Consider the following 27565-nt stretch of genomic DNA (forward strand, 5'->3'; position numbering starts at 1 on the left):
AGAACTCATTTAGCGTCTCTGCAACGTCTACATGCTCCCTATCTATCTATTTATTATTTCTCTGCGTAAACCGCCCTGAGCCATTTTTGGAAGGGTGGCATAGAAATCGAATAAATAATAATAATCCCTTTCACTCCCTCATTGTCTTAACAGTCCAGCCACCTCCCTGGCAGGTTTCCTGCTTCTGATGTGTTTAAAGAAGTTTTTGTTATTTTTGATGCTTTTAGCTAAACTAGCTTAACCTGAGCAGAGCATCTGCACACTAGTACTTGATTGCTCCCCTCACCCCCTGCCACAGCCCCTCTCACCTCAGAGATCTCTCCGCCCTCCCCTGAGCCGTGCTCCTGCTCCTCCTCCTCCATCCCGTTGCTTCCAGCCCCCTTACCCTCTTGGTCACTCATCCATCCCTTTACCCCATCCCCCTCACCTCTCTTGGTTGTGGCTGCAGTGTTGCTGGCACCTGTTGGCCAAACTGCAGTCTCCTATCCCCAGAGACCTCCCCACCTGAGCCCTGCTCCTGCTGCTCCTCACAGGAGAAGCAGCAGTGGTTGACCCGGCCCTTCCTCACTGCCACCACTGCCATGGCCGCTTGTTCCCCTCATGCTGCTGACAGGCCCGGGCCTGTCACTTGCCTGCCTGCCTCCCTCTGACAATGGCCTCGGTAGCCCCAAACAGCAGCAGTAGATGACTGGACCCTTCCTTGCTTCCAGTGGCACCATGGCTGCTCATTCCCTTCAGGCTGCTGACAGACTCAGGCCCGTCCTTTGCCCTTCCTTCTGTCTCTCTTCTTCCTCCCTTCTTTTTTTCTTTCTCTCTTCTCCACTTGCTCTCTGCATTCTTTCTCCCTCCCTCCCTCCCTGAGTTAATAGATCTTGTTCAGGCAGCCTCCAGTAATAGTTGCATTCCAACTGACCTTAACCATCACAGGCTCCTCCTCCTTATCTGCATATGGAATCCCCACTGCCCAGTCACCACGGTGCCACAGGCTGCTCCTCCCTATCTGCATATGGAATCCCCACTGCCCAATCACCATGGTGCTTCTGCTCTCACAAGCTCCTTCTCCCTATCAGCATATGGAATCCCCATTGCCCAGTCAGGTGCTTCTGCTTTCGAACCCTCGCGAGAGCTGCCACACATGGGATTAGCCACGGGTATGCCTTAGAGAATTAAATATATAGAAGATAGATGTTCCTCAAACCCTCCTTTCGCTTCTCATATTGTCACCTTGCATTTCTTTTGCCAGAGTTGGTGTTCCTTTCTTTTCTCCATTTGGGCAGGCCTTCTAATTTCTGAAGGAAGTCTTCTTCCTCTTTATAGCTTCCTTGAGTTTACTTGTTAGGCATGTTGGCACCCTTCTGGTCTTGGTGGTACCTTTCCTCCTTTTTGGTATACATTCTAACTGGGCTTCTAGTATTGTGGTTTTGAGTAAACTCCATGCATTCTGGAACGAAGTGACTCTTGATTTTTCCCTTGCAGTTTTCTTTTCACTAGACACCTCATTTTAGAGAAGTTTCCTCTTCTGAAAATCAAAGTGTCTGTATTAGACTTCCTTGCTGATTCTCTCCCCACCTTCTCTCTGGTTGGTTCCATGACCAACTGTTCTAGGGCACAGTTATTCAGCATATCTAGAAATTTGACCTCTTTGTCATTACCTGACTGTGAATTTACCCAGTCTATGTGTGGTTAATTGAAGTCACCCATTATTACTGTCCTGTCTCTCCTTGACACCTCCCTGATTCTTTCTGCAGCTCCCAGTCACGGTCAGCTTTTGGTCTGGAGGGCGATAGCACATCCCCAGTAGCACATTTCCTTTCAGGCCTTGTATTGTCATCCACAGGGTTTCTGTGGAGGACTCCAGTCCACCTAGGTTTTCTACCTTGTTGCATTTGATCCCTTCTTTAACATACAGTGCTACTCCACCTCCAAGGCGTCCCTCCCTGTCCTTTCTATAGAGTTTGTATCTAGGGCTAACAGTGTCCTACTGGTTCTCACTGCTCCACCATGTTTCTGTTGTGCCCACTATATCTAATGGATTATATCCTGTCCATTATTGATTGCAAACATTGATTCAACAACTCGACTACCTCTCCTGCTTTGGTGAAAAGGAGAATTATTATTTGGTATCAGTGAACTGATGGAACCTTAGTCACTAAATTTCCTATACTAGGTTTCCTGTTTTGAGAGCATGGGGCCCTCATGGGCACTACAGAATGTGTGTATACTTAGAGATGTCAACATTTGTGAAACTTAAGGATTTCAGTTTGACTGTCTGCACTCTTGAAGATCATTTATTTAAAAACTTTAGCAAGTTTTAAGTCCATGTGTGGGTTAGAGGATTATGTATGCAGGTTTAAGAGCAAGTATAAGATATTAACATGTTGGGTATTTTTAAATTTATATTTCATTTTACTCCAGAATAATTGTGTATAGCTCTACTAGTCCATTGGGAAAAGGTGAAATGTCAAAGTAGGGTAATAATCTAAGGGTTGTTTTTTTTAAAAGGAAAACTGATTTCTAACAGCTTATATAAATACTTTAAAAGTGATTTTAAAAAATCAGTTCCCGAGACTCTTGCCCCAGCCCCATGTGCCCCATTGTGATTGGCAAGATTCACCAAAGGCACCCTTATTATAATGGTCTGTGTATCAGGTTCAGTCGACAAGAACTAAAATACTTCGGTGTCTGCTGTCCTTCCGAACCAAGTATTATGGAACTTTGTTCTGCTGCAGACCTTGCAGAAGTCCAAACCCTCGCCACCCTTTGGGCATGTTGTAAGACTTGCATGTCTGGGTTGGCCTTTCGGAGTTGGGTGTCTATTTGACAGAGAGTAGAGACATGTGATTGTTTTTGGTAAAATCCTGCTGTGCTGATCTCTTAATTTATCTTCTCAGTCTATCCACAAGTGAGCTCTTGTATGAAAGCAGCTTTTGTATTTGCTGTGGTTCCCCTCTAGGCATATGTAAAGCCCAGGCACGTGCACTGGCATTCCCCTAGTTTACTTGTTCTGTATGACAACAGTGCTTTGCACTGCATCGGAGGTGGCATTGACGTTTCCCACTTTGTTGGAGTGTTGAGTGGGTGGTGGTTCTTATCTGATTCTGAGAAGATTGAACATTGCTGCTGACTATGCAACCACTTGGATTGGCACCCTGAGTTGAAAATCAGAGTGTGTTGGGAGGTGCATAATTGTATGTGTTTGTATTTGTATATTTTATGTGAGGTCAGAGAGTACAGGTGAAGGCCTAGTTCAGATGCAATATGAAATGATGTTTTTTCCTATGGGAACAAGCCCCAGAGAGGCTCCTGCCTGCAATAATTGTGCAGAGATTTAAAAGCTTCCACTTTCGATTTGAACCAAACCGCAGGTCTACACATGTGAAACATAGAACTGTGGCCGAGAACCATGGTTAGGTAATAAATCAAGATCTGCAGTTTGATCCTGCTTTATTTTACCTAACTGTGGTTTTAATTAACTTGCAGTTCTCCAAGTTTGTACAAGTTCAGACCAAAAGTGGAAACCTTACTTCATTTTATTTTAAACTGCCTAGATATGCGAGTTTTGGGCAGTATATAAATAGGTTAAATCTCATGTGAGAAGAATGGTGGGAGAGCCTGTAACTCTTCAAGATGAGGACATCAATTCCACTAAGGGAATGCTGTGCTAGAGTTGTATAGAGCCAGTTGCTCTCCTGACTCGCCCTGCTAAATATAAGAGAATCATCACTTTAGAAGATGCTTCTTTGCTGAGTTAGCAAGAAAAAAGTTAAAGCCACCTTCTTGGAACAGGAGATTATGGTTTTCCACTATATTTGAATCCAGCCAGAACTTATTTTGTTAAGTCAAAAGAAGTTTGTGTAAATGTTCTACAACCAGCAAGATTGTAAAACAAATGCTTCCTGGAGCAATTTATTTGGTAGTTTCTATTTTTAGCCCCTGGTGCCATTTAACATGCATGCAGCCCCTTTCCTGTGTCTAGAGGTTGCTCAGGATAGCTGCTTCCAGTTCAAAACACTGGAAATAGGCTGCCCTGTCATGTGTTGTTAGTGCACATCCATAATCCATTGACAATGCAGAACGTTAAGATTTACACTCTAAAAGATTTTCACTGTTCACCCTTTGAGGAACCAAACATATAACATCTGAATTGTTGTAGGATAAGTTTAACTTGTTTCTCCAACTTGAACTTCACACTTGCCAATGACTGAGTCCAAGATGTTTTGACAGTTGCTGAAGTTGCTGGCCAGGATAACCTGAGCATATTTGATTTTGGAAATCATTGCAAACAATCTCTAAACTTCATGGTGCTGTGTGTCCGTGCAAATGTAGATCTGGACTCGGTCACTGATATGCAAGGAGTTTCAGTGACAGCAGCTTTCCAGATAATTGCTTTGTTTGCAGGGGTCCACTCTAAAGACCTAAGAATCACCTTGCCAGATCAGGCCAAGTTGTATGGAGTTGAGCATTTTGTTTGACGGTGATCAGCCACATGCAATGCAGACTGTGAAGGTGGTAGCCTTTCCCAAGAAGTACCTTGTATTCAGGAGGAGGTTCCATTGAGCCACAACCATTAATGGCCATGGATAGACTTCTCCTCCAGGAACTTTCTTTTAAAAGGGATTCACTACTCTATATGATAATCGCTCATTATATGGAGAAGTATTCTCTTTTCCTGTTCTGAACCCGGATTTCATTGGTAATTTCAAACTTTAGTATTATACAAGAGAATTCTCTGCCCACACAGTCATTAATTTTTTTGTCCAGGAGTCCTTCTTGTAGAAAATTAACAGTTGGTACTGAGAGTTGCCATAAGAAAGATGCAAAATTATTTTTGAAAGCTGACTTGTTTGCTTGGAGCTAAGGATTTTTATTCTTCCTGCTGTGTTATGTTTGAAATTTCAGGTTTTATCCCCCAGCTGCAGTGATGACATTTCGGTGAAAAAGGACCAGTGTTTAGTTCGATCTTTTGCAGATTCCAAATTGTGAGTAGTTTTTTCTTCTTCTTCATGCCTTCCCATCTTTAAGGCTTGGGATTGCTTGCAAAATGAAATGTAAAATATAACACTAAAAACGAATGTCTGCATAAAGATTTCACTCCACCTGCAAAGCCAGAAGAGCCTTTTCAAATGCTCTTATTGTCCATAGTGCAGGGTTGCATAATTAAGACAGCATTCAGAACATATCTAACAGACTTAAGTCACTCTAAGAGTTAATAGGGTACTCTTAAAGGCAAGCATGTATTTCATGGAAGGTTTTGGTCACAGAGAGCAGTGATTAATTGCAAACGTTTTGCCAACAAAATTCTTAAGCTTAGAATGCTGCCTTGAATCTTGTGGTAAATACATTTTAGGCTATTAGTATTTAGCTGAATAGTTGTTAGGCTAAAAGCAAAGAATGGTTGAAAATTACGCTTGATTACATTTACAGTCCAGTTATTTTTTTCTCTGCCTTAAAATAATTTGAGTTGGAGTTTCTGATGTGGAATAACTTGTTTTACTTTTAAAAACAAAACACACAAATCCAGAAATCCAAGCCCCTAATTTAAAATGTTGTCTGACTGAAAAATAATCTTCAAGGGGTTTAAGTCTATGAAGACCACAAGAAGATATTTCAAACTGATAGAAATTGCATTGCTGATTATTTTCATGTGCAAAGCAACTCATTACTTGCCTGGTGGTAATTGGGTAATGGTCTTGGCACAGCTCCTGTCAACCTGAACAGCCAGTCGCCTGAGCTCGAACATCTGAACTCTGCTTTGCTTGCCATGAAAAGCGAAAAGGAGGGGGATACACTGATCTAGGTAGTCCTCTTTAGAGAGACATGCATAATAGAGCAGTTGGCTAATGTTGCTGATTGGGAATTTGGGTGAGTGGCAGAGAATTCATGGTGGATCAGGGATTTGAACCAGAGTCCAGTACTCAGTCCACCAGCACTTGTATTAACATGCTCATCCAAATCAAGTTGTCAGGGCTGAAGAGAATCTTGTTTCATTTTTGTGATTTGGTATCATGACCTTTGTTAGAAAATTAGTGACTTATAAGGATACTAAAATACTTGTTTACATGTTGTCTTTGATTTTAGTGGTTTCTTTTCTCAGATATAATACAGACTTATTTTAGCCACAGGAACATCAGAAGCTGGCATATACTGAGTCAAACCAAATGTCTGTCTCACTCAGTATTGTCTACCCAGACTGGCAGAGGTTTCTCCCAGGTTGCAGGCAGGAATCTCTCTCAGCCCTGTCTTGGAGATGCCAGGGAGGGAACTTGGAACCTCAGATGCAATTCCCAGAGCGGCCTCATCTTACAATGCTCGCACATCAAGCTTCCCCTTCATATGCAACCAGGGCAGATCCTGTTTAGCTAAGGGGACAAGTCATGCTTGCTACCACAAAACCAGCTCTCCTCTTCAACCTTAAGATGCTGAAACAATTTGTTCAGCTGTTTGTTGTTAAAAGCGAATGTGAGATTTGTTCCTGATAAGATACATACATACCAACACACAAAGGAGTACTTACCACAACGAAGGACTTACTGGAATGAGAACTCAGCCAGTTTTTCGATATGCTAAATAAAATATGCTTAAATAATTCTCTTGCAGTTATTCAATAGCAAGAAAGGATATTGAGGAATTGGACATCCTAAACATGACAAAATCTGAGTTGTCTTCAAGAAAAGGTAAATTTCAACTGTTGCCTTTTACATGACTAAGAAAACTAGCTATGCAGTATAATAGTTAATTGTCATTAATGAAGCGTGATAATTGATATGATATAATGTAGTTGTTAATGCCAATATAGTAAAAGGATTGGCACTTGAATTCTTAACTACTATTGGGTGGGGGGGGAGTGTAATAAATTCCAAGCATCTGTGTCTTAGTCGAGCTTCCAAGTCTGTTAACGCTTGAAACCAATAGAAATTAGTTCTGAATTCTTAGACTTGAGGCATAAAGAATTCTTTTTATTACAAAGCCTTGGCTATTGTATTTCTAGCACACGTTCTTCTGCTCTGCCAGAAGGAAACTAAGGCCACTCGGCCCCTTCCCCTATCACAGGTTAAGGCTCTCCAGTGCAGTATGGACTTCGGTGTGCTGCAAGTATTAAGTTGGAGCACTGTAATTACTAAAAATATGTTTGTGGAGTGTGGGAAAGCAGCCAAAGTGATCAGCAAGCAGACCTGTCTGTACAATGATGCAGCTCATTAGTCTGTGGGCCTGTTATACATTGCATGAAAACAGGTGTAGGAAAACCCCAACAGCTGATTTTCTTTGTGTTGGAGAAAAGATTTGCATCAGGAAAGCAGTGGAGGGAGGGGTTGCTTAACCTCTTGCTGCTTTTCTGCTCTAGTTTCCCTCCTCGGTGGTGTTCCCTCTATGGGGTTTTAGATGTGTCTTGGCAAAGGAAAATGGATGTTGGAAATCCTGATGGGGATGAACTGGCTGTGTTGCTGTAGAAAAGCGGCACTTGAGCAAAGGTTTAAGCACCCTGCCCTTGTCCTTGCTGCTTCTCTCCTCCAAATCTCCTCTTCGCAAACTTATTTCCTTAGAATAAATGGCTGTTGGGATATTGTTAAGTGTGTTTACATGAAGTATGTAGTTAAGCCTGATCTGAGGAAATGCTTATTTTTGAAACACAAAGGATTTGTATATAATTTACATAGATTGTGAGGAACAGGAATGCAAAGGCGTCTACATTGAAATGTGGGTGGGGGGGTCAGCCTCCCACCCAGGTGACATAAGCAAGAGATTGTCGTGCCTGGACATGAGCAAGTAGGGCTCCCAGACATGTCTGAGACCTAAAGTGAAAGCCTGGACTCCTGCCTACCTGTGTCATGTTGTGCTGCTCTTGGTTCCCCAGCTCAGTAGACCAGAAGCAAAATACTGCAGGCACCAGGGGATTTGTGTGTGTATTGTAGTGCACTCCATGGCAGCATTCCCATCTCGATGAGCCAAAATGGTAACCTAGCAGAGGGTGATATACTGCTAGGAACAGTAACTCAGGAATACAGTTTTCCAAAGGAATCTTAGTTGGCAAACCATATGTCATTTCCTGATGGTTGTGGGGAGCTCATGTTTAGATTTGCAAAGTTAGAGCATCGCAAGGTCTGGTTAAATAATATTATGTCTTCCTAATAATCTGATATTCAGACTTAACTGAAGTAGCAGATATGTACTTAATATGTCATACTGCATCACTACATGTGGGGTTCATTAGTATCATAGGTGCCATAAATGGAAAGTACGAACTTGCTTCTGGATGGTTTTTTTGGGTTTTTTTGGAATGAAAAAAGGTTAGATGTTTTTAGGCCTGAGATGTATCTGCAGGCTTGTCCTCATTAACCAGATTGGTATATTGAGAGAAGTGAATGGGCATTCCTAAGAGTACTTCAGTATAATAGGAAGAGTCCTGTGGCCCTTCAAAGAGTAACATTTGTTTTAGCATAAGTTTTCATGGTGCTCACTTTGTCACAGCTAAAAGTGTTAACAGTTTCCTGTAGTTTTAGTTACTATTATGTCCATAATTTCTGGTTAGAAGGGGCCAGCCCATCTGCTGTGTGATAGAGTGTGCTGCGCCTGTAAAAGGTCCCAGGTTCAATCCATGGTGGCATTTTCAGTTAAACTGATACCAGGTAGCAGGGCTGGAAAAGCCTGTAGTATGGGAAATTGCTGCCAAGCAAAACAGAAGTTATTAGACGAGTAGTCTGACTCTGTATAACGCAACATCTTATGTTTCAAGAGTGTGTGTGTTGGTAATGATCCTTGAAGTACCTGGGATTGTGAGAAGAGTGCCATAAATGGGCGTTACGGTGGGGAAGCTTTTGATATACTTAATGGTGCCTTGTGAGTAGCAGGATAATAAGGATGTGCTAAGCATTAAGTATTTCACATCTTAGGGTGAAGTCTTGAGTTCCTATCAATCTAGCTTATTGATAACCAGAGGAGCCAATAATATATTCCAGATGAATCTTTTGTATTGGATTATATTTTGTGAATGTATTAAAAAATCGGGGGTTACTCTTTCACCTCAACTTGATAGCCCAGCCTTGAATTTTGTGACTTGAACATGAAATGGCTGAACAAAGAAGCAAAGCTAGCGCTAGTTGGTAATGATACAGTTTTGATTCTTAGTACCTTGAATGAGTAAGCACAGGACGTTTTCCTCTGAAGGGTTACAAGAAGCAAACTCCTTCTTCAGTCTGAAAGTAATACCTGCAAACTGGAAGATGGATATGCGTGAAATCTTGGAGTCCTCCTCCAGTGATGAAGAAGATGGAGGAGAGGCAGGAAGTGATGAAGAGGAAGACAAAGGAGAACTTAAGGAGGAAGAAGTAGTGGTAAGTGTGCTGCTTTTTAATTTATTTTTATTTATTCGATTTCTATTCCGCCCTTCCAAAAATGGCTCAGGGGGGTTTACACAGAGAAATAATAAATAAATAAGATGGATCCCTGTCCCCAAAGGGCTCACAATCTGAAACAGAAACATAAGAGAGACACCTGCAGAGTCACTGGAAGTACTGTGCTGAGGGTGGATAGGGCCAGTTACTCTCCCCCTGCTAAATAAAGAGAATCACCACATTAAAAGGTGCCTCTTTGCCGAGTTGTTTTAGGGTTAGGGCCATCCAGAATAGACCCCATCCAGAATAGGCAGATCTAAACCATAAGAAAATAAGAAAAGCCCTGCTGGATCAGGCATGAGGCCCATCTAGTCCAGCATCCTGTTTCACACAGTGGCCCAGCAGATGTCTCTGGGGAGCCCACAGGCAAGAGGTATGTGCATGCCCCCTCTCCTGCTGTTGCTCCCCTGCAACTGGTATTGAGAGGCATCCTGCCTCTGAGGCTGGAGGTGGCCCACAATCAGAGTAGTAGCCACTGATAGACTTGTCCACCATGAATCTGTCTAAGCGCCTTTTAAAGCCATCCAAGCTGGTGGTCATCACCACATCCCATGGCAAGGAATTCCATGGATTAATTGTGCACTGTGTGAAAAAGTACTTCTGCTTGTCGGTCCTAAATTTCCCAACCTTCATATCCATCTTTCGGGTCCTGGCCCCCCGCAGTCAGTACTTCAGTCTTCTTTGAATTCAACTTTAGTTTGTTATCCCTCATCCAGCCCATTACTGTCTCCAGGCAGGCATTTTGGGAAAATATGCCATTTGATCATAATAACCCTGCTCCATTAGTGTCTCTCTCTGCTAGGTGACAGGCCCTGATTTCTCAAATGATGAGATTTAGTCTTCACCACCACCCCAGCCTTTTGGTGGAGGCTGATGCTTCTCTTTCCCTCCCCACATCGCATTTTGCAGGGATAAAAAGCTTGTGCTGGCATTGGGTGGTCATGTGGGTGACGGCAAAATGGGAGGAGCAAGAAAAGGCTGCAGACCATATTGATACATCACCCCCTAACTGAACAGCTGAAATTCTGGAAACTGCAGAAATGGACTACTGGAAGTTCTACACAGGAAGAATGGTCTACATCTATCTTATGTGCTTGTGGAAGAAAGGACTCCATTTGTCACTTACTCAAACATGTTACTGGGTTGTATTCTAACCTTCTTGCAACATGCTTTGTGGCTGGGAGGTCCTTCAGCTCTCGAAAGGTGTGCTGTGTTATTGGAAGGACGCCTTCTGAGAATGCAGCCCTCATTTTCTTCACTTAAGAAACTCCCAGCTAGGAGGTTGCACTGCGCTGAAGGTTAGGATACTATCCAGTGTACATACTCTATATTGGGACAGATTTTTGACAGACTAAGACTTGTGTTGTAAATTATGATTCCTTCCAAAAATGAATACCCTTTTTGAATTGGTGACATTGAAACACAGTATATACAGCAGGGTTTCCTTATATTATGTTTAACAGCACATTTATCTTTTCATTGCTATCTCTTGGATACCATATATGTCGTTGTATTGCCTCTGTTCCCAGTTGGGATAACTTCATGCTCTCCTGCCGCACGTGTGAACTTACTTACTTACTTACTTTATTTTATTTATTTATTTATTTACATTTGTACACCACCCCAAACTTTCGTCTCTGGGTGGTTAATAATAGTATAAAACAAGTTAAAATATATACAAAAACTTAAAACAATTTTAAAATCACCATGAATTAAAACCTTAAAATTTTAAAGGACAGAAAAAGCTTGGGTGAAGAAGTGGGTTTTCAAATGCTTTCTAAAAATTGTCAGAGATGGGGAGGATAATATCTCAGTAGGGAGTCTCAGTAGGGAGTCTTGGGGCAGCAACCGAGAACGTCCGTCCCCGTGTGGCCACCAGCCGAGCTGGTGGCAACTGGAGACGGACCTCTCCGGACGACCTCAATGGGTGGTGGGGATCATACTGAAGAAGACGTTCTCTTAGATACCCAGGGCCTAATCCATTTAGGGCTTTATAAGTTATAACTAGCACTTTGTATTTTGCCCGGAAGCCTATTGGCAAGCATTGTAACTCTATCAACAAAGGAGTGATGTGGTCTCTCTGAGATGACCCAGAGACCAACCTGGCCTCTGCGTTCTGTACCAGCTGAAGCTTCCAGACTACGTACAAAGGCAGCCCCACATAGAGCGCATTGCAGAAGTCAAGTCTGGAGTTCACCAACATATGTACCACTGTTTTGAGGTTGTTCATCTCAAGAAACAGACGCAGCTGGCATATCAGCCGAAGCTTCTCTTTCTGTCTCTGAAATTAAAAATTATTCTGTAACTTTGTTCCTCAGTAGTAGTAGTACAATTGCACTTCTAGGATACTAAAAGAGATGTGTATAAATATCATATGGGGGGTGGGGAACAGCTAGTGGCGAACAAAGGTAGATGGGATAAGCAGGCAATGGCGATATAAATGTGTAATCTGCTTCTCCCACTCCTGCTATGCTTCTTGGGGCCACCTTGTGAATTTCTGCACACTTGAACTGGCACACAAACAATATTGGCACAGCTGGATTGCAGAACAAGGAATTCTGAAGAACTAAATTGCAAATCTTGTAGAAAATTGAAAGCTTTACTTTTTCCCTTCCAAGTACTCATATGTCAGTGCAGTGAGAAAAGAGCAGGTGACCCCCAAATCCATTTTTTCTGGAGTTGGGACCTCCCAAAATTATTCTGTATGGACAGGTATCTCCCACTCACTCCCTGGACAGGATCTGCACTTTCCCTCTTGTCTTTACATAGCTTTATTTACATTTACATTATTGCCTACCCCAGCTGCCAGCTTGAAGTCATAGGAGGCCAAGCAGTTGTGCCCTCTCCAGGGATCAAGGAACCAAAGTCCTGGGTACATGGAACTAACTTATATTCTGTTTAACCTTTTTTCCCCTGTACCCATAAGGACTGCAGTCTTCCTGTCGAATAAAAGTTGCTTCAATTTTCAGTTTCAACACCTGCTTTAAGAAAACTCACCATGATGTTTTCTTATACCAAAGCTTGGAGGACCTATGTGGTTCTTTATAGCCACTTTTGTGGCTCTTTGACTTTCTGTGACAGTTTTTTTTAATAATTGGTGGTAGAAAGGGTTTTTTGGTGTGGGTATGGTGGAAGATCTGTTACTGGATATTTATTTATTTCCTACAAACTTGAAGCATGAGCACTGAGAGTGGCAAGGGAAGGAGCTAAAGCAATGGTTCTCAAAGTGGGCGGTATCGCCCCCTAGTGGGCGTTGGAGCAATCCAAGGGGGCGTTGGAAGCTCCATGTAAAATTAGGGGGCGCCAGGAACCAATCGGTGGGTTGCAGAGGATTCAGCCGGCTCCCCTGCTGCGCCTGCGCAATGAGCCAAGGGAGGGGCTCATTGTGCAGGCGCAGCAGGGGAGCCGGCTAAATCCTCTGCCGCCCACTGAGACTCCACTGAGACGCTGGAGGACTGAAGCCCAGGGCGGCAGCTGCCTGAAGACACTGGAGGTCTTCAGGCAGCTGCTGCCCTGGGCTTCAGTCCTCCACTATCCCACCCACCGCCGGCCAAAACTTTTCAGGGGAAGGCGGTCACTAGTTTTACATGCAGTTGAGGGAGCCCGCCGACTTTTTAAATGCTCCCGCCCCTCGGAGCTCCAACGCTTCTTGTTTCAGTTATTACCATGTCTGAGGCAAAGAAAAAATGCAGGCAGTACAGTGTTGATTATTTGAAATATGGTTTCATTCCGTCTCCTTCAAATAATGCATTACCAATGTGTATAATATGCCAAAAAGTTTTCTCAAATGAAGCTATGAAGCCTTCTAGACTCCAAGAACATCTGACAAAAATCCATCCAGATAAAAAGAATAAAGATTTGCATTATTTTCAAGGACTCAAAGGAAAGTTTGTAAAACAGCCCAAATTGGAAACTATCCTTTCAACAGCTTCCAAACAAGGTAACGATGGGTTGCGTGCTTCTTACAATATAGCTTTACTTATTGCAAAATCAGGGAAACCACTTACTATTGGGGAAGAACTTATTATACCAGCCATAAAGGAGGTATTACAGACTGTGCTACACAAGTCACCAACTGACATTGTCAAAAAATTCCTTTGAGTAATGACACAGTCCAAAGAAGAATTGATGAGATGGCTGAAAACATTGAAAACTCTCTATATAATTATTTAAAAACATCTCAGTTTTCAATGCAACTTGATGAGTCAACTTTGCCTCGCTTATGTGCGTTTCATAAGGGATCAACAAATCTGCCAAGAGTTATTGTTTGCCCAAACTTTAGAAACTGATACTAAAGGAGCATCATTATTTTGTGTAATGAAAGATTTTTTTGAAGAGAAAGAAATTCCCCTGAATAACATATTGTCTGTTGCTACTGATGGTGCTCCAGCGATGGTTGGATGCTACAATGGTTTTATGGCACATTTAAAGGAAGAGGTACCAAATATATTGGCCGTACACTGTGTTATTCTCCGGCAACATCTAGTAGCGAAAAACCTGAGTGAACACTTACATAGCTCACTTCATCTCGTCATCAGAGCAGTGAACAAAATCAGAGGTAATTCTTTGCAGGACAGGTTATTTGGACAACTCTGTATGGAGAACAATGAAGATTACAATCGTCTGCTTCTTCATACAGAAGTTCGTTGGCTATCAAAGGGAGCCAGTTTGAGCCGTTTTTCCAACCTTTTCAACTCAGTGCTAGAGTTTTTGGAAGACAAAGATGCTACTTTAAGAGCAGATTTGATAAAATCAAAACCAGATATAGCTTATCTGACAGATTTGTTTAACAAATTAAGTGAAATGAACCTTCAGCTCCAAGGTGATGACCTGAATCTAATAAAAACTAAAAATGTAATTCCTGCATTTGTGGGAAAGCTTCAAATACATAAAAGAAACTTGGGACGGGGAGAATTTATCCACTTTCCAAATTTGTCAACAGTAGAAAAAAATGACGAAGATTTACTTGAATATTGCCAACATATGGAAACTCTGGAATTGGACTTCAAAAAACGATTTCAGGATATTTTAAAAATGGATGTACCTGATTGGCTTTTGGACCCATTTTCCTGTGAAATTTCAGAAGCATCTCCAAACTTAGAAGAAGAGTTGATTGAGTTAAGAACAAATGAAGAGCTGAAATTTAAATTTAAATCTGGAAACCAACAGTTTTGGCTGCAGAAGCAGATACCTGAACTTTATCCTGGTTTATGGACTATTGTTCAAAAACTTCTTATTGCATTCCCTTCGTCTTATTTAGTGGAACGTGGGTTCAGTGCAGTAACAACGCTAATAACAAAAAAAAGAAATAGGCTGCAGATAGCTAATCGTGGAGATTTGAGAATGCTGTTAACAAACATGGAGCCAAATATTGACAAATCGTTAGAATCTCATCAGGCTCATCCTTCTCATTAAAACTTATTCTGTTACTAGCTTAGTTCGTATTCCTGTCCTCTATGTCCTCACCATTACTCGGGGCTGGCCCAACCCCCAGCAGTGTCTTAGGCAAGGGGCGGGGCATGGGCAGCTCACCCCCCACCCTGGGGGCGGGGCTTGGCAGGGGGCATTAAGCATTCAATTTTTTCTAAAAGGGTGCGGTGAACCAACAAAGTTTGAGAAACACTGAGCTAAAGGAATAGGTGGGAGGGGGTATGGGATGATGTGTTTATGGTTAATTGTACCCATAGGGTCTGAAATGTCCTGTTGTGTGCCTTAAAATAAAGAGTTTGTAAATGGGGAAAACACATGTGTAAGCATTGTGCTAACAGAAAAATCTCTGCATGCCTTTTCTGTATACATGCATTGTATGATGGAAGTTCTAGTCCAACATCATCTGGGGACTCAAGTTTGAGAACCCCTGGTATAAGCTGATTAGGTTTTAAGATAGACAAGTTTGCAAATTTTCACTTGCCATGGTGAGTGTGTGCCTTTGGCAAGCTAGAGCCTTCTTCCCAGCTGTGAAAGGCTGGGGTGGGGTCAACCCTGTAGAATTTGACTGTTGTATTGCCAAGGTACCCAGAGTGCCTCTCCATCACAGAACCAAACGGACCAGTACCCATCTTCCCATCCAGGAAGGTATCTATCTTGGGAACCAAATGGACCGATACTCATCTTCCCATCTTATTTGGAAAGGGAAGTGGGGCCCTGATTGGCCACTGCGTAGTACAAAACTATGCTGATGTCTCCTCAAGCTCGGAGCTAGTGCGGGAAGCAAAGGGCTTGTTCTGCCACTTCATTTCCAAGGAGTGCTTTATGAACACTGTGTCCAAACAAATCTCCATTCCTTTTTCTGGCTCCAAGCTAACAAGGCAGTTGAGGAACATCCCTCTCTCCTTCACTGAAGCTTGTATAGGACTGTCCTGTATTTTTTGTGAGGTCAGGGACAAATCCCTCTCCTGGGTGGATGGGGAGGGGCCTTATGACCACAAACGTTTAGCCACCTAAAATTTATTGGCCCCTGAATATAGGTCAGAGCTCAAGAGTGATGATTGATGCCTTCCTTGCTTCGTGATCTAAACTTTGGGTGCTGGAGAGAAGAGTCCAGAGGCAAAATTGCCCTGGGGTTTAGCCCCCCACTCTGCCTCCCCCCGTTTTCTTCAAATAAAACCGGTGTGGGGAATGCGGTGCACCAGAGGTCTAGGTAAAAAGATGTCCCTTTTTTTGACACTGAGACCTCTTTTTAGTATATCTTGACTGGGGGGTTGGGGGGGGCACAAAATGCCAGAAAACACTGAACGCTTCCACTGCATGAATTACTATGTGCATTGGACAGAGCCAGTTTTTTGTTGTTGTCAAATATTGATCAGGATTTCTATCTAATGTAGTTGTGTGCATATTTTTCTGTCTGTGTGATCACTGTATTTACTACAGTACCAGTGCTTTACCTTGGTCCTTCTACTGTATGTCTGCATTGTCTTGCACTTTGTACTGAACATAGTTTGAGCTTATACAGTATATAAAAACGGAGAAAATACTGGTTTTTAAAAAGGGCATCCCTATTGGTAGTGCATGGATCTCACTGGATCACCTGTGCCATCAACTCACAGGTAACTTTCAGCTGCTGTTGCTGAGCCACACTCTGCATATGTAATGTGTATAGTAACACTGGTGTACTTTGCAAAGCTAATGATAAGATGTGGTGTGCTTTGAGTATTTAGAAAAAGTTTGTGCTTCTATTCTTATTCAGAAATGCTTTACCTCAAGCCTGCCCTTCAAGAGCACTGGAAAAACAATGAGGCTTTTTGTCTAGAAATTTTTTTCTGCACAGACCTGGCATTATTCGAATGTGTTTTGAGGTCTTCAATGGCCTGTGGGTCCTGCTTTCCATCTCGGAGAGTGAAATGGGACTTCCTAAGAAGGGTCAGCTCCAGTTTGAGCTCCTCCTTCCTGACATGGAGGAGACGTAGAAATCTTGGCCTGTGAGTGGGCGGGCGGGCGTGTGTGCACTTCTGTCCACACAAGCTAGGCACAGGACTGGGTCCAATTGAATATAATATTTCTATGCCACCCTTTCTCCAAGGAGCTCAGGATAGTGTATGTGGTGTTGCTGCCTCTTTTCCTCCCGGCGTTTCTGTGAGGTAGCTTAGGCCGAGAGATGGTGGCTGGCCCAGGAATTTGAACCCCAATCTTCCTGCTCCTAGGAGGACGCTCTATTATACAGTGCTGGCTTTTTGAGGGCAACCCTATTCCCTGGCCCAACTTTGGGGCTGAGCTAGGATTGTCTTACGTTCTTCCACTGAGAGTACCAGTTCCGAATGCTTATGGGCAAGGAGAGATTCCATTCTTCATGGGCTGTCTGTGCCCCAGTCCTGTGTAGGATTGTGAACTCTGACAGATGCTGTTCTTGGAGGGGTCCCCCCCCCGGTAATATTTTTCACAGTATCAGGCCACAAAATAGAGCCAGCATAGTGTAGTGGTTAGAGTGCTGGGCGAGGACCGGGGAGACCTGAGTTCAAATCCCCATTCAGCCATGAGACTTGCTGGGTGACTTTGGGCCAGTCACTTCTCTCTCAGCCTAACCTACTTCACAGGGTTGTTGTGAGGAGAAACCTAAGTATGTAGTACACCGCTCTGGGCTCCTTGGAGGTAGAGCGAGATATAAAATGTAATTAAAATAAAAATAATAAAAATATTGCATTAGTCACTTGGAGATTGAGGCCGATTCCTGGTGACTTAGCAGTCCTAGCCTCGTGGGACCCTAATGCCTGTTGCAGATGCACATTGTCATAACTACTTCCCCTTTTCATTTGCTCACAGCCCCGTCTCTCTTAACATTTGAGTAGGTTTGGAGGTTGGTTTGGTTTAAGGAAGCTGTGTGTGAATGTTTAGGAAATGTTGATGTTCATGGCATATAAATCCTGAACAGAAATCAATTGTATAAGCTCCAAAAGGAAACCGAGAAAAGAATCCGGAGCAAAATAGAAAGCAAGCTGAAGTGGTTTCTGCGACAGGCAGTAGTAAAACATTACAGCTCAGTTTCCAGAAAGCAGAGCTATTTGTCTTGGCCTCACCAAAATCCTGCAGTTGCATGTTTGGGGGTTCTGTGCATGTTTGTGTTTGGCTGTTTTAAATCTTGGCCTACTTAGGAAAAACAAGTGGAACTTTGTGAGTTGGTGCACCATAATGTGGACTGATGAGCCTCTTTAAAAGAGAAAATCGAAGAGCAACTTGGTGTCTCCCTGGCACCCCCCTCCCCTCCCGTTGTAGTCTGTGGTCTTCTAAGGCTGAAAACAGAATGGCTGTTCATGCTTAGAGGCTGCCTACGGGGTTGCCATGGTGACGCACTGTTGGTTTCAAGTGAGCATGCTCAGAAAAGAGAGGAAGGTTTAGCAGAGGCTTGGCAGGCTGCCCGGGGAGGCTTGCCAGATGCTTTGAAATGGGCTGTCTCTTTCTTTTCCTTTCATGTAATGTCTGATTTTTTTTTTTAAAATATGGAAGAGAATGTAAGCAATGCTGCATAACGGTGGATTCGGTGCAGCAAGGGAAGGAAAGCAAATATTTGCAAGTTAGGCTGAAGTACGTCGAGACTCAGCGAACAGATTAGGCAGAAAGGGAAATATAACCATTTTACACTTGAGAGGGAGAGAGAGAGAGAGAGAGAGAATGCAGCACCTAGGTAAGGACTCCTTGCGCGTTCAGTCTGTAGCATTAACCATTTTGATCTTTGCAAACCTGGGCTTGTGAGGGGTGGGGTTTAGATATTTGTAAGTTTCTCATCTCTTTCAGCAATGTGGTGATGCATGCAACCCTTTTTTTTCCTGTGCAAAAAAACAACAAAACCCTAAATCTATTTTTAGATCTTGCTGTGCCATAAAATAGAGGCTTTTTTAACAAAATGGAGTCGCTTTCCATGCAAACATACTAATACGGAGCAAAGTGTAAGAGCTTGATCGTTTGTGGAATGTGGAATCTCTCCCTTCCTCCTCCCCCTGCTTCTTTCTCTCTCCCTCATGTTATACAGAGTGAATAGGCCACATTTTTGCAGGGTGTGAACTGTTGCAGACTGCACTGGCTTTTGTGTGGGCTGGCATTCGTAAATATTCTGTGTCGTGCAGGTAAGTTGAATATCAAGGACGACCCAGTTTGAGTCCGGATATTTTGTACAGCATGCCTTGCAGCTGATGCCTTGCTTCAGAGAGCTTCTACCTTTCAGACAAAAGAGGGAGGGAGGGAGGAGGAAGCTTTGTTTGAAAAATAAAATGGACATTCTTGTGGAGTAAGCTGGTTGGTTTTTCTTAAGGCCTAATTGGAGGAAGGAGAATGTGGGAAGGTAAAGTACAGTACAGTACGCTAGAAAGAGAGGTCATCATAAGAAAGCCTTCAGAATCTATTGTTCCATGTGGCACTGGAAATTAAAATAAAATAAAATAAAATGTGACGATCCAGAGATGAAGCTAGGCAGTTGAACATGGCTACTAGCTTTCATATTATTAGCAGAAAGCAGTGCTGTTAGGTCATTAAGCCAAATTGACAATCTTAGTCTCTTAAAGATGGGCCAGTCCCACTCCCCCCCTCCCCCCGCAGTCTGTCTTAGTGTTCAGGCATTTTATTTTCTCTCTCTCTCTTGGGGCTTGCTTCCAAAAAAATAAAAGGCATTCCAAAGCAAACCAATAAGTAAATGCATTTCATGTGGCTTTTCTATCTGTTTTGTAAAAAGGATTGCATTCTACATCTTTGTATTTAAAATAGTGGGCGGGGTTCTTTTTAAATCAGGCTGCAACATTATCTGAACCTGCCTTTGTGCTGAGATCCTGATATTTAGCTGTTCTGTAATTTTTGACTATGCTGTAGGCCATCTCCATATAAAAGTTGTAGAGTCCACTCCACCAAGGACTACTTTACTTACTCCAGTTGAGCTTGTATGAAGCTTCCACACATGTCCAACTGAAATGTGTGGCGCCTATGCAGTGGCAGTGCTTGGTAGGTTGTTCTTATGGTTCTCCCCTCTGCAATAAGCACTCCTCATTGCACAGATTTCCACCTCATTTTATTCTCTGTGAGGTAGGCTGAACTGAGCCCATCCATTGAACTCTGCAGGAATTTGAACCCCGGACTGGCTCATTGAAACACGGTCCCATTCTCCATTGCATTGTAAACTCTCTTCATGGCACCTGTAGCAAGTTGATATCACATCTCTTGTCTGCAGTGACTTGCAGAAACTGTATTTGCAGGAAGCCTGGCTGTTCTGTTGTGTGTCTAAAGCTTAGTTTATGTGCCACTACCATGTGCAGTGGTACTACTACTGACCAGTTGACAAGGGTTGTTGTTTTTAATCATCCTGAAATTGTCCACCTGAGCTTTCGTTGAAAGCTTTTGAGTAAAAGTTGAAGTATGACATTGTGTCACTCTTGAATTGTAAACCAAACCTATCTACAACCCCGTAAAAGATCAGGAGGTACCTTCCTGCTTCAGACAGTGGTTTCTTGGCTTATCTAGAATGGTGCTATTTATTCAGAGGCATAAGACCAAGAGCTGTCCTTCCCAGACTATATTGGTTTCCTTTCTTATTGTATATAATGAAGATCTTGCCTGTTTTGAGAAGCTAGATATTAGAATTGAATTTAAGAATTGGATTTTCTGGCACATCATATGAACATTATATTCATGGGAGGCAGGGAAGAATCTGATTGACCACCACCACCCCGTTTAAATTTTAGTACTAGGATTTGTCCTAATGATTAGTAGTTTTTAATACTGTGTTTTAGTCAGACATTTCTTCTAAATGGCTTTGGAAGATCAAATGTCCAAAACCCACACACAACCTTTGGTGCAAAGTGCATGTTTGTGTGACATATAATGATGACTTCAAACAAAAGTGCACAGAAATTCCATAATTTGGGATCCCTTGCAGCCTAAAACAAATCTGGGAGTTCCACTTCCTGTCAGGCTGTGTTCAGTGACTGACAATGTCTCTATCTGCATCATATTCATTACAAAATCCATTTGACTCTTGTGTCCTTGTTGCAAAATGTGTATGCACATCTGTTGGTAAGTCTTGATTCTTGCTTTCATTCTTAGATTGATTCTCTTTACCAGTTTCATAGTACTTGCTCAAACAGTGCAGTAGAAGAAAATGCATATGTGGCCTCTTGCCTTATTATGGACAATAATAATGGATGCAAATTACAAGATTTCCTAGCATGTTCTAACACAGCGGTGCTTACACAGCATGGTGATTTCAGCTATGATTGTTTTTTACATAAATGATACATTCTCACAAGTCTCTAAATGTAGATCCATTCTTTTTGGGGGCAGTAAACAAAACTGTTGGAGGGGAGTGGATTCTGTCTGTGTATGTTGGAGGAGAAGGCTCCTGTTCATCCCTTTCTGAAGAAAACAAAGTATGTGTTTAAGCCCTTGTAATTTCTTAAAGGAGAGGCAATGAGGTTTTGTCAACCAATTGCCTGCTAATTTCAGAAATAAAACATGGCATGAATTGCTGCTTGCTGGCCAGAATGAGGACTCCTGTTTATTCCTGTGGACATTGGATCAATCCTATATCAGTCACTGTACTGTATCTGTTGATCATTTAAGTGTAATTTAGTCAACACTACCCTTGATTTTCCACACAACCCTTAAAAATTTGCAGTGGCTTGAGAGCACATAACATTTTTGAACTGCATAAAATACAACACTGAAACTGAAGAGAACAAGGCCTGAAAATCTGAAAGATTTATTTGGAAGAAAAATGCATGGTTTTTCATTACCGTGCCCTATTTCTGTCTGTACTGCTGCTAGTAATAATGTTGCTGCTATTACTCATCATCATCATCATCTGTTGTTAGTTATTAATAAAAATAAAGGTTCAAGGCAGAATAAGGGGAACTCTTGACATAAATGACTCCATTAATTCAAAGAATACCAGATAATAGTACTGAATTAAGCCTTTTAATGGATTCTAATCTTTAGTTTCCATAGAAGGAATTCTGAATCTACATGTAGTTTTTGTCATAGAGAAATTGAAGTAAGGTGTTCCTTCCACGTTGCTGTGAGATGTTGGGAATTGAACCTGGATTTCTATAGCTAAAGCTTGTGATCTAGCATTAAACTGCATCCTCCTTCCTTCTTCGTCCAGCTTGTTCCTGTATGAAATAGGTCAAATTGCCAAAGGCCACATGTTCAGAACTTTCTGTGGCACTTTGCTTCCAGTAAAAGTCAGTACATGTAAACCTAGAATTACTTTCAGCTGTCTTGATGTTATAGGACCATCTTGGCCTAACCTTTGTCCTTAAATTCTGCTCTGTTATGCCTGACACATAAGGAGTCCTAATCCATACAAGCATTTTCTTTGCTCTTTAAATTTTAGTGTGAAATGAATGTAGTTGGCTGGTACGCAGTTCATAGGCAAACAAGAAATCACAAGAGGGATTCATACAATGTCTGTGGAATAAAGGCTGAGTAAGTGGCTACTAAGTCACCTAATGGCACAGCGGGGAAGTAACTTGCCTAGGGAGCAAGAGATTGCTGGTTCAAATCCCTGTTGGTATGTTTCCCAGACTATGGGAAACACTTGTATTGGGGAGCAGCGATATAGGAAGATGCTGAAAAGCATCATCTCATATCGCACGGGAGATGGCGATGGTAAACCCCTCCTGTATTCAACCAAAGAAAACCACAGGGCTCTGTGGGCACCAGGAGTCGACACTGACTCAACGGCACAACTTTACCTTTACTTTAAAATGGCTACTGCGGAGAAGTGTAACAAATAAACTTGCTTTTTTTCTTTCCAGAAACATTTGAAAAATATTAACCTCCACATTTCTCATAATAAGCACTTAAGTGTCGATCAAGGGGACCAGCATTTATTTTCAGTTAAGGAAGTAAAGTACTTTGAACTCTTAGGAAAAGTGTTATATAAGTACTAAATATGATCAGCACACTCTCTCTCTCTCTCTCTCTCTCTCTCTCTCTCTAAGGGTTGTTTCCAACAGAAATGTTGCTGGTTTATATCCAAGATACTTGCAGGTATCAGGAGAGGGAAAATAAATTCTCCCTTCCAAAAATAGCTTTGCCAATTCTGATGCATACTATGGCTCCTAGAGTCTATTTTCCCCCATGGGCATGTAGATATGAAAGTGACTTGTGAAGAGTAATTTGTGCAACTTGCTGGATAATTCCAGGAACTGCAGTTTTCCCCCAAACCAGCGTCTGATCATGAGGCCCTTTGCTTTTCCGTCATGCTGCATGGATAACACATTCTACTACTTACTGGCATGCGTTCACATATATGAGAATCCTGAGAAAGCATCATCTACCCATAGATGCGTAATGCTGCAGCAGAACTGATTGTATTCCTATCTGTTTCTTGATGGGATATTACAATCCTTAGCAAATGTGATCAAGAAGTGCACACTTAAGTATTGGCATTTTCTGTGCTTAAGCTGTCAACACATAAATATATTTGGATGGGTTCTACATTGTTGACCAGAATCAATGTCTTGACCCACTTAAGCTTGAATCTGTGAATGGACCCACCCCGGGTGCGTGCACACACACAAGGCAGACTATTACACTGCTTTTAAGCACTTGGGCAGTGGTGGGAAACAGGATGCTGGACTAGATGGGCCTTGGACCTGATCCAGTTAGGTTCTTTTCATGTTCTTAAAACATGAACATGCCTTATATGGAGTTGGACCATTGTTGGCTGTCAGCTCTCCAAAGTCTCAGGCAGTGGTCTTATTTGGCCCTCTTAACTGCCATAAGTTATGGCCTCTTATTTGAACTTCTATACTAAGTATTGCTGTTTTTATTTACAGTTTGGGCTATTTCAGCAGCAAAACAACTGAACTTAGATGACTAATGGTTCTAATAAAGATAGACCATTCAATTCCAGCTGTTGTCAACTCAGTGCCAAAAACTATGTATTCTCTGGGCAATGGTCTCTTGGTTCTGAGCCCAGCTTTTTAGGGTCCCTGCAAAAGAAAGACAGACGACTTGTCTTTAACCAGAACTCTCAGTCCTGTCAATCTTTGTCAGAGTTCAACATTGCAATATATTTTCTGTTACTCTTTTGTAAAATGCTTAGTAGAGTTGCTTAGATACCAAGAAATGCTTCTTAACTTGCCTTTTTATGCTTTACAAACATGAAATGTGTTGGAGTTGGTTCTTCAAATATAGTTAGGACATTAATTTTAATTTTTAAAACATGTTTTTAAAATATTTTAATTTCTTTTGGCAGCCTGAGGAAGAGCTTGATCCTGAAGAGAGGGACAACTTCCTCCAACAGCTTTACAAGTTTATGGAAGACAGAGGTAGGATTGCTTAACATAGCCATCTCTAGGAATGGAGAAACTTGGAAGTTAACACTGAATTGTAGGCTTACACTGTTGTGCTTGTATTTGGTTGCTGAGAGTGCGTGAAGTGTTGTGAATATTCTAGACTTGATTTCTATGCTTGCTTGATTGATTGATTGATTGGAAGCAAGTCCCACTGCATTTGACATGCACTTCTAAGCAAATACAAATTTGGCTACACAATTCGATAGAAATTATAAGCTTAATATTTACTATCATCACCTTCTAGCATCAAATATACTATGACTGTTATATCAAATGGCTTGTCTAGGAGATTACAGCAGGATGTATGCAAGGAGGCATTTTCTAAGGTGCAGCTCTCTGCTGCAGTATCAGTGACCGGCTCGCTCTCTGCTGCATTCAGAAGCTCCAGGTAGAGTGGAAGCAAGCAGAAGATGCTGGTGCTGCCGAAGCAGCGGATGAGCATGCAATTGTGTGGATAGCCAAGATCAGTCCGTGGGCCTGCATTTGAATTAGTAGTAGAGCAGCTGTCCATGATCTGGGTGTGTTTCTACAGAGCATTCTAAAGTCCTGTAGGGCCCACAAATGTACAAGTGAAGAAATAAGTAATGTAGGTTTTATGTCTTTAACTGGACCAATTTACAGGTGATTAAAAAGGTGTTACGGTTTTGAACTGCATGTAATATTGCTTGCATATCCTTCCCCAGAACTATGGAGAGAAACTTGCATGTTTCCCTGTGCTGTAGAGCTTCATTTATATAATATTAGCATAGCAAAGGCTGCGAGAATTGGAATTCCTAGGTACCAAGGCAATCGGGAAATAGTTTACTAGGCTTGGTAGAAGTAAAATTAAAATAACTGCCTATCCAGGCAACTTCCTGTTTCTGTGGGAATGCTTGTTCTGAGGTTTTAATAATAAATGAGGAGGGTAGCTGAACATTACTGATGGTGCTCAGTTGCCTTTAACATTTATTGGTAAACCAGAAAACTTCTTGTAAGTTTTAAGAATTATTTGTCAACTTGCACCAAATTTCTTACATCTACCATAACCAGTATAGATTTGAGGGTGGCTGATTTCAAGGTGGCTATATAGGATTTTTCATTTTAATTGTAATAATTCCTGAACTGGAAATTAGGGGTGTGTAAGCTTCTAATGCTGCTTCCCCCCCCCCCTGCTTTTTATTGCTTTTTAAAAACTATTCGTAATTTGTGCATGGAAAGGTAGCCTGTCAAATCACTAAAATCGATAAGTGTATTACCTCTAATGGAGCAAAGAGGCACCTTTTTTAAAAAATGGTGAACAATCTTTCTCCACAGGAAGCAGCAACTACTGAATTCTTGTGTTGAAGATGCATCTTGTGATAAAAGCATTCAGAAGTGGCAAACTGTAAAGCAGCCATGCAAATAAGTACACTAGTTATTAGCCAGGAGGAAGAACTCTAGCTCTCGTCCTTCAGTACATCATTTGTGATCTGGGCGGGGGTGGAGGTGGGGTGGGGAATAGAACCAGTTTTTGCAACCTGTCACTGCATGGTCATCTAGAGGCAATCCTTTTGCACCATGGGTGACCACCCAAGTGGCTATTTACAAGCTTGCTGGAATGAATGTTTTTTCAATGTCCTGTGCTACAGAGTGCAAATGAAAAGCCTGTTTAATAATACTTTGTCTTCTTACATTAGGAACTCCTATCAATAAACCACCTGTTTTGGGCTACAAGGATCTTAACCTCTTCAAACTTTTTAGACTGGTGTATCAGCAGGGTGGGTGTGACAATGTAAGTGCAGCATTTCTTAAAGCTAGCCTGTATTGGTGGTGCTTTAAAGGTTTAAGTTAATTTCAGATTAACAAATTTGTTTTTATTTTATGTTGGCATTAGTTGTATTTTCACATCTAAAATGTCTCCTTCATCTTTTCCCTCAACTCCAGATTGACAGTGGTGCTGTATGGAAGCAAATTTATATGGACCTTGGCATTCCTATTTTGAATTCAGCTGCTTCCTACAATGTAAAAACCGCTTATAGAAAGTAAGTAGTTTCCCTTTATATATAAACTACGTTTGAGGGAGCTAATATCTCCAGTCAGCTAATCTGTAGACTCGTGTAAGGACTAAACTTGTAAAATATATAAAGTACAAGTATTGAAATCAAAAGAAAAACAGCAAGCCAGTTAATAGCCAGAATGAGTGAGCAATCTATCAATACAAGAGCCTTTCTTCCCCAGTGTAGGAGGGTATCCTTTAAGATGGGTTGTCACACCCACTTGTTCCCAGCAGACAGGATCTCATGCAGAAATCAGAGCAGTCCCAGGGTGCCTCAGGTGAGGACCCTCACAGTTCTGGTCCTGTCTTGCTCCCAGTCACAGTGTCTGCGAAGCACTCCCAGCATTTTTCTTTCTTGCCTTTTTTATCATTTCCCCTCCCCTGACCGCTCTTTCACTTCTTTCCTTAAAAAACCCCTTTTTAAAACTTCTCCCCTCCCCCCTTTTGCTTTGTCCCTATGTTGTCGCGCTATGCAGCATGTGCCTCCATCGGACTGCTTGTCCGAGGACCCAGAGCCAGCTACGGAGACCAACCAGCTCAGAGGCACAGACCGCGGGGCCGGATGGGACCGCAACCAAACGGCCTAAAAACGCACATGGTGCCCCGGCGGACAGACATGCTGGCGGACCCACTTTGTGGCCTCCTGTACTCAAAAAGCTCCATGCCAGCCCTCGGAACCCATAGAGGAGTAGGAGGAGGTGCTTGTGCCAGCAGAGCCCGAATCCCTGCCATGAGTAGGCCCCTCTGCTCTGGCGGTGGCCACAGCTTCCCTGATTGTTCAGACTCTACTTCATGCTGTGGCAACAGTGGGAGATCCTGCCAACCCAGGCACATTCCTCCCATGTGCTCATCCAGACGAAACCCCTGAACAATCCTCCTAGCCTGGCTCCTCGAGTCCAGAGGAGCATATTGTACTCGGTGACGAATGGGAGAGGGAGAACTCGTCCAAGGGCAACCAGACACCACAGCACAACCAGACTAGGGTGACTCTTCTCACCTCGGCTGCTCGGGGTGTCAGTGAGTACTATAACTGCTACCCCCAGTCCCACCTGCCTGTGGCCCCGCTGCTCTTACACCCACAGGGCCACGTTCTCTCTGTTTCAGTTGAGACCTCCCTGGATCCCTCCTCTCTGGAGAAAAATTGCCTCCAGACCAATCCCAATGGATCAGAGACTTGGTAGCAACTGAATTAAGGAGGTGGGAGGCCCAAGTGCCAGTTTTGCCACCAGTGCCCACTTTATCTCCGCAACCTGCTTTGCCCACAGTGCTAGTCCCTCAGGGTGTCCCTGCCAGTTTGCCCCCATCGGCACCACCTGCCCTTCCTAGAAGGCGCCCTGATAGCCATTCCCAATAATCTATTTTGTCCAGTCCTGCCTGCCTTCCAA

The 27565-nt window shown here is 42.5% G+C and overlaps 1 protein-coding gene across 1 annotated transcript in view; it reads left to right on the top strand.

Moving 5' to 3' along the window:
* The window catches only part of ARID4A (AT-rich interaction domain 4A), an 89605-nt gene that overhangs the window by 23204 nt on the left and 38836 nt on the right, over positions 1-27565 (top strand). The window contains exons 9-14 of the mRNA XM_053254231.1: positions 4900-4979; positions 6598-6674; positions 9163-9329; positions 24067-24139; positions 25822-25916; positions 26069-26166. Coding sequence (XP_053110206.1) covers positions 4900-4979; positions 6598-6674; positions 9163-9329; positions 24067-24139; positions 25822-25916; positions 26069-26166 — 590 coding nt within the window. The remainder of the gene's footprint in view (positions 1-4899; positions 4980-6597; positions 6675-9162; positions 9330-24066; positions 24140-25821; positions 25917-26068; positions 26167-27565) is intronic.

This window comes from Hemicordylus capensis, chromosome 1 (assembly GCF_027244095.1).
Source record: "Hemicordylus capensis ecotype Gifberg chromosome 1, rHemCap1.1.pri, whole genome shotgun sequence".
In the NCBI taxonomy this organism is placed as follows: domain Eukaryota; kingdom Metazoa; phylum Chordata; class Lepidosauria; order Squamata; family Cordylidae; genus Hemicordylus; species Hemicordylus capensis.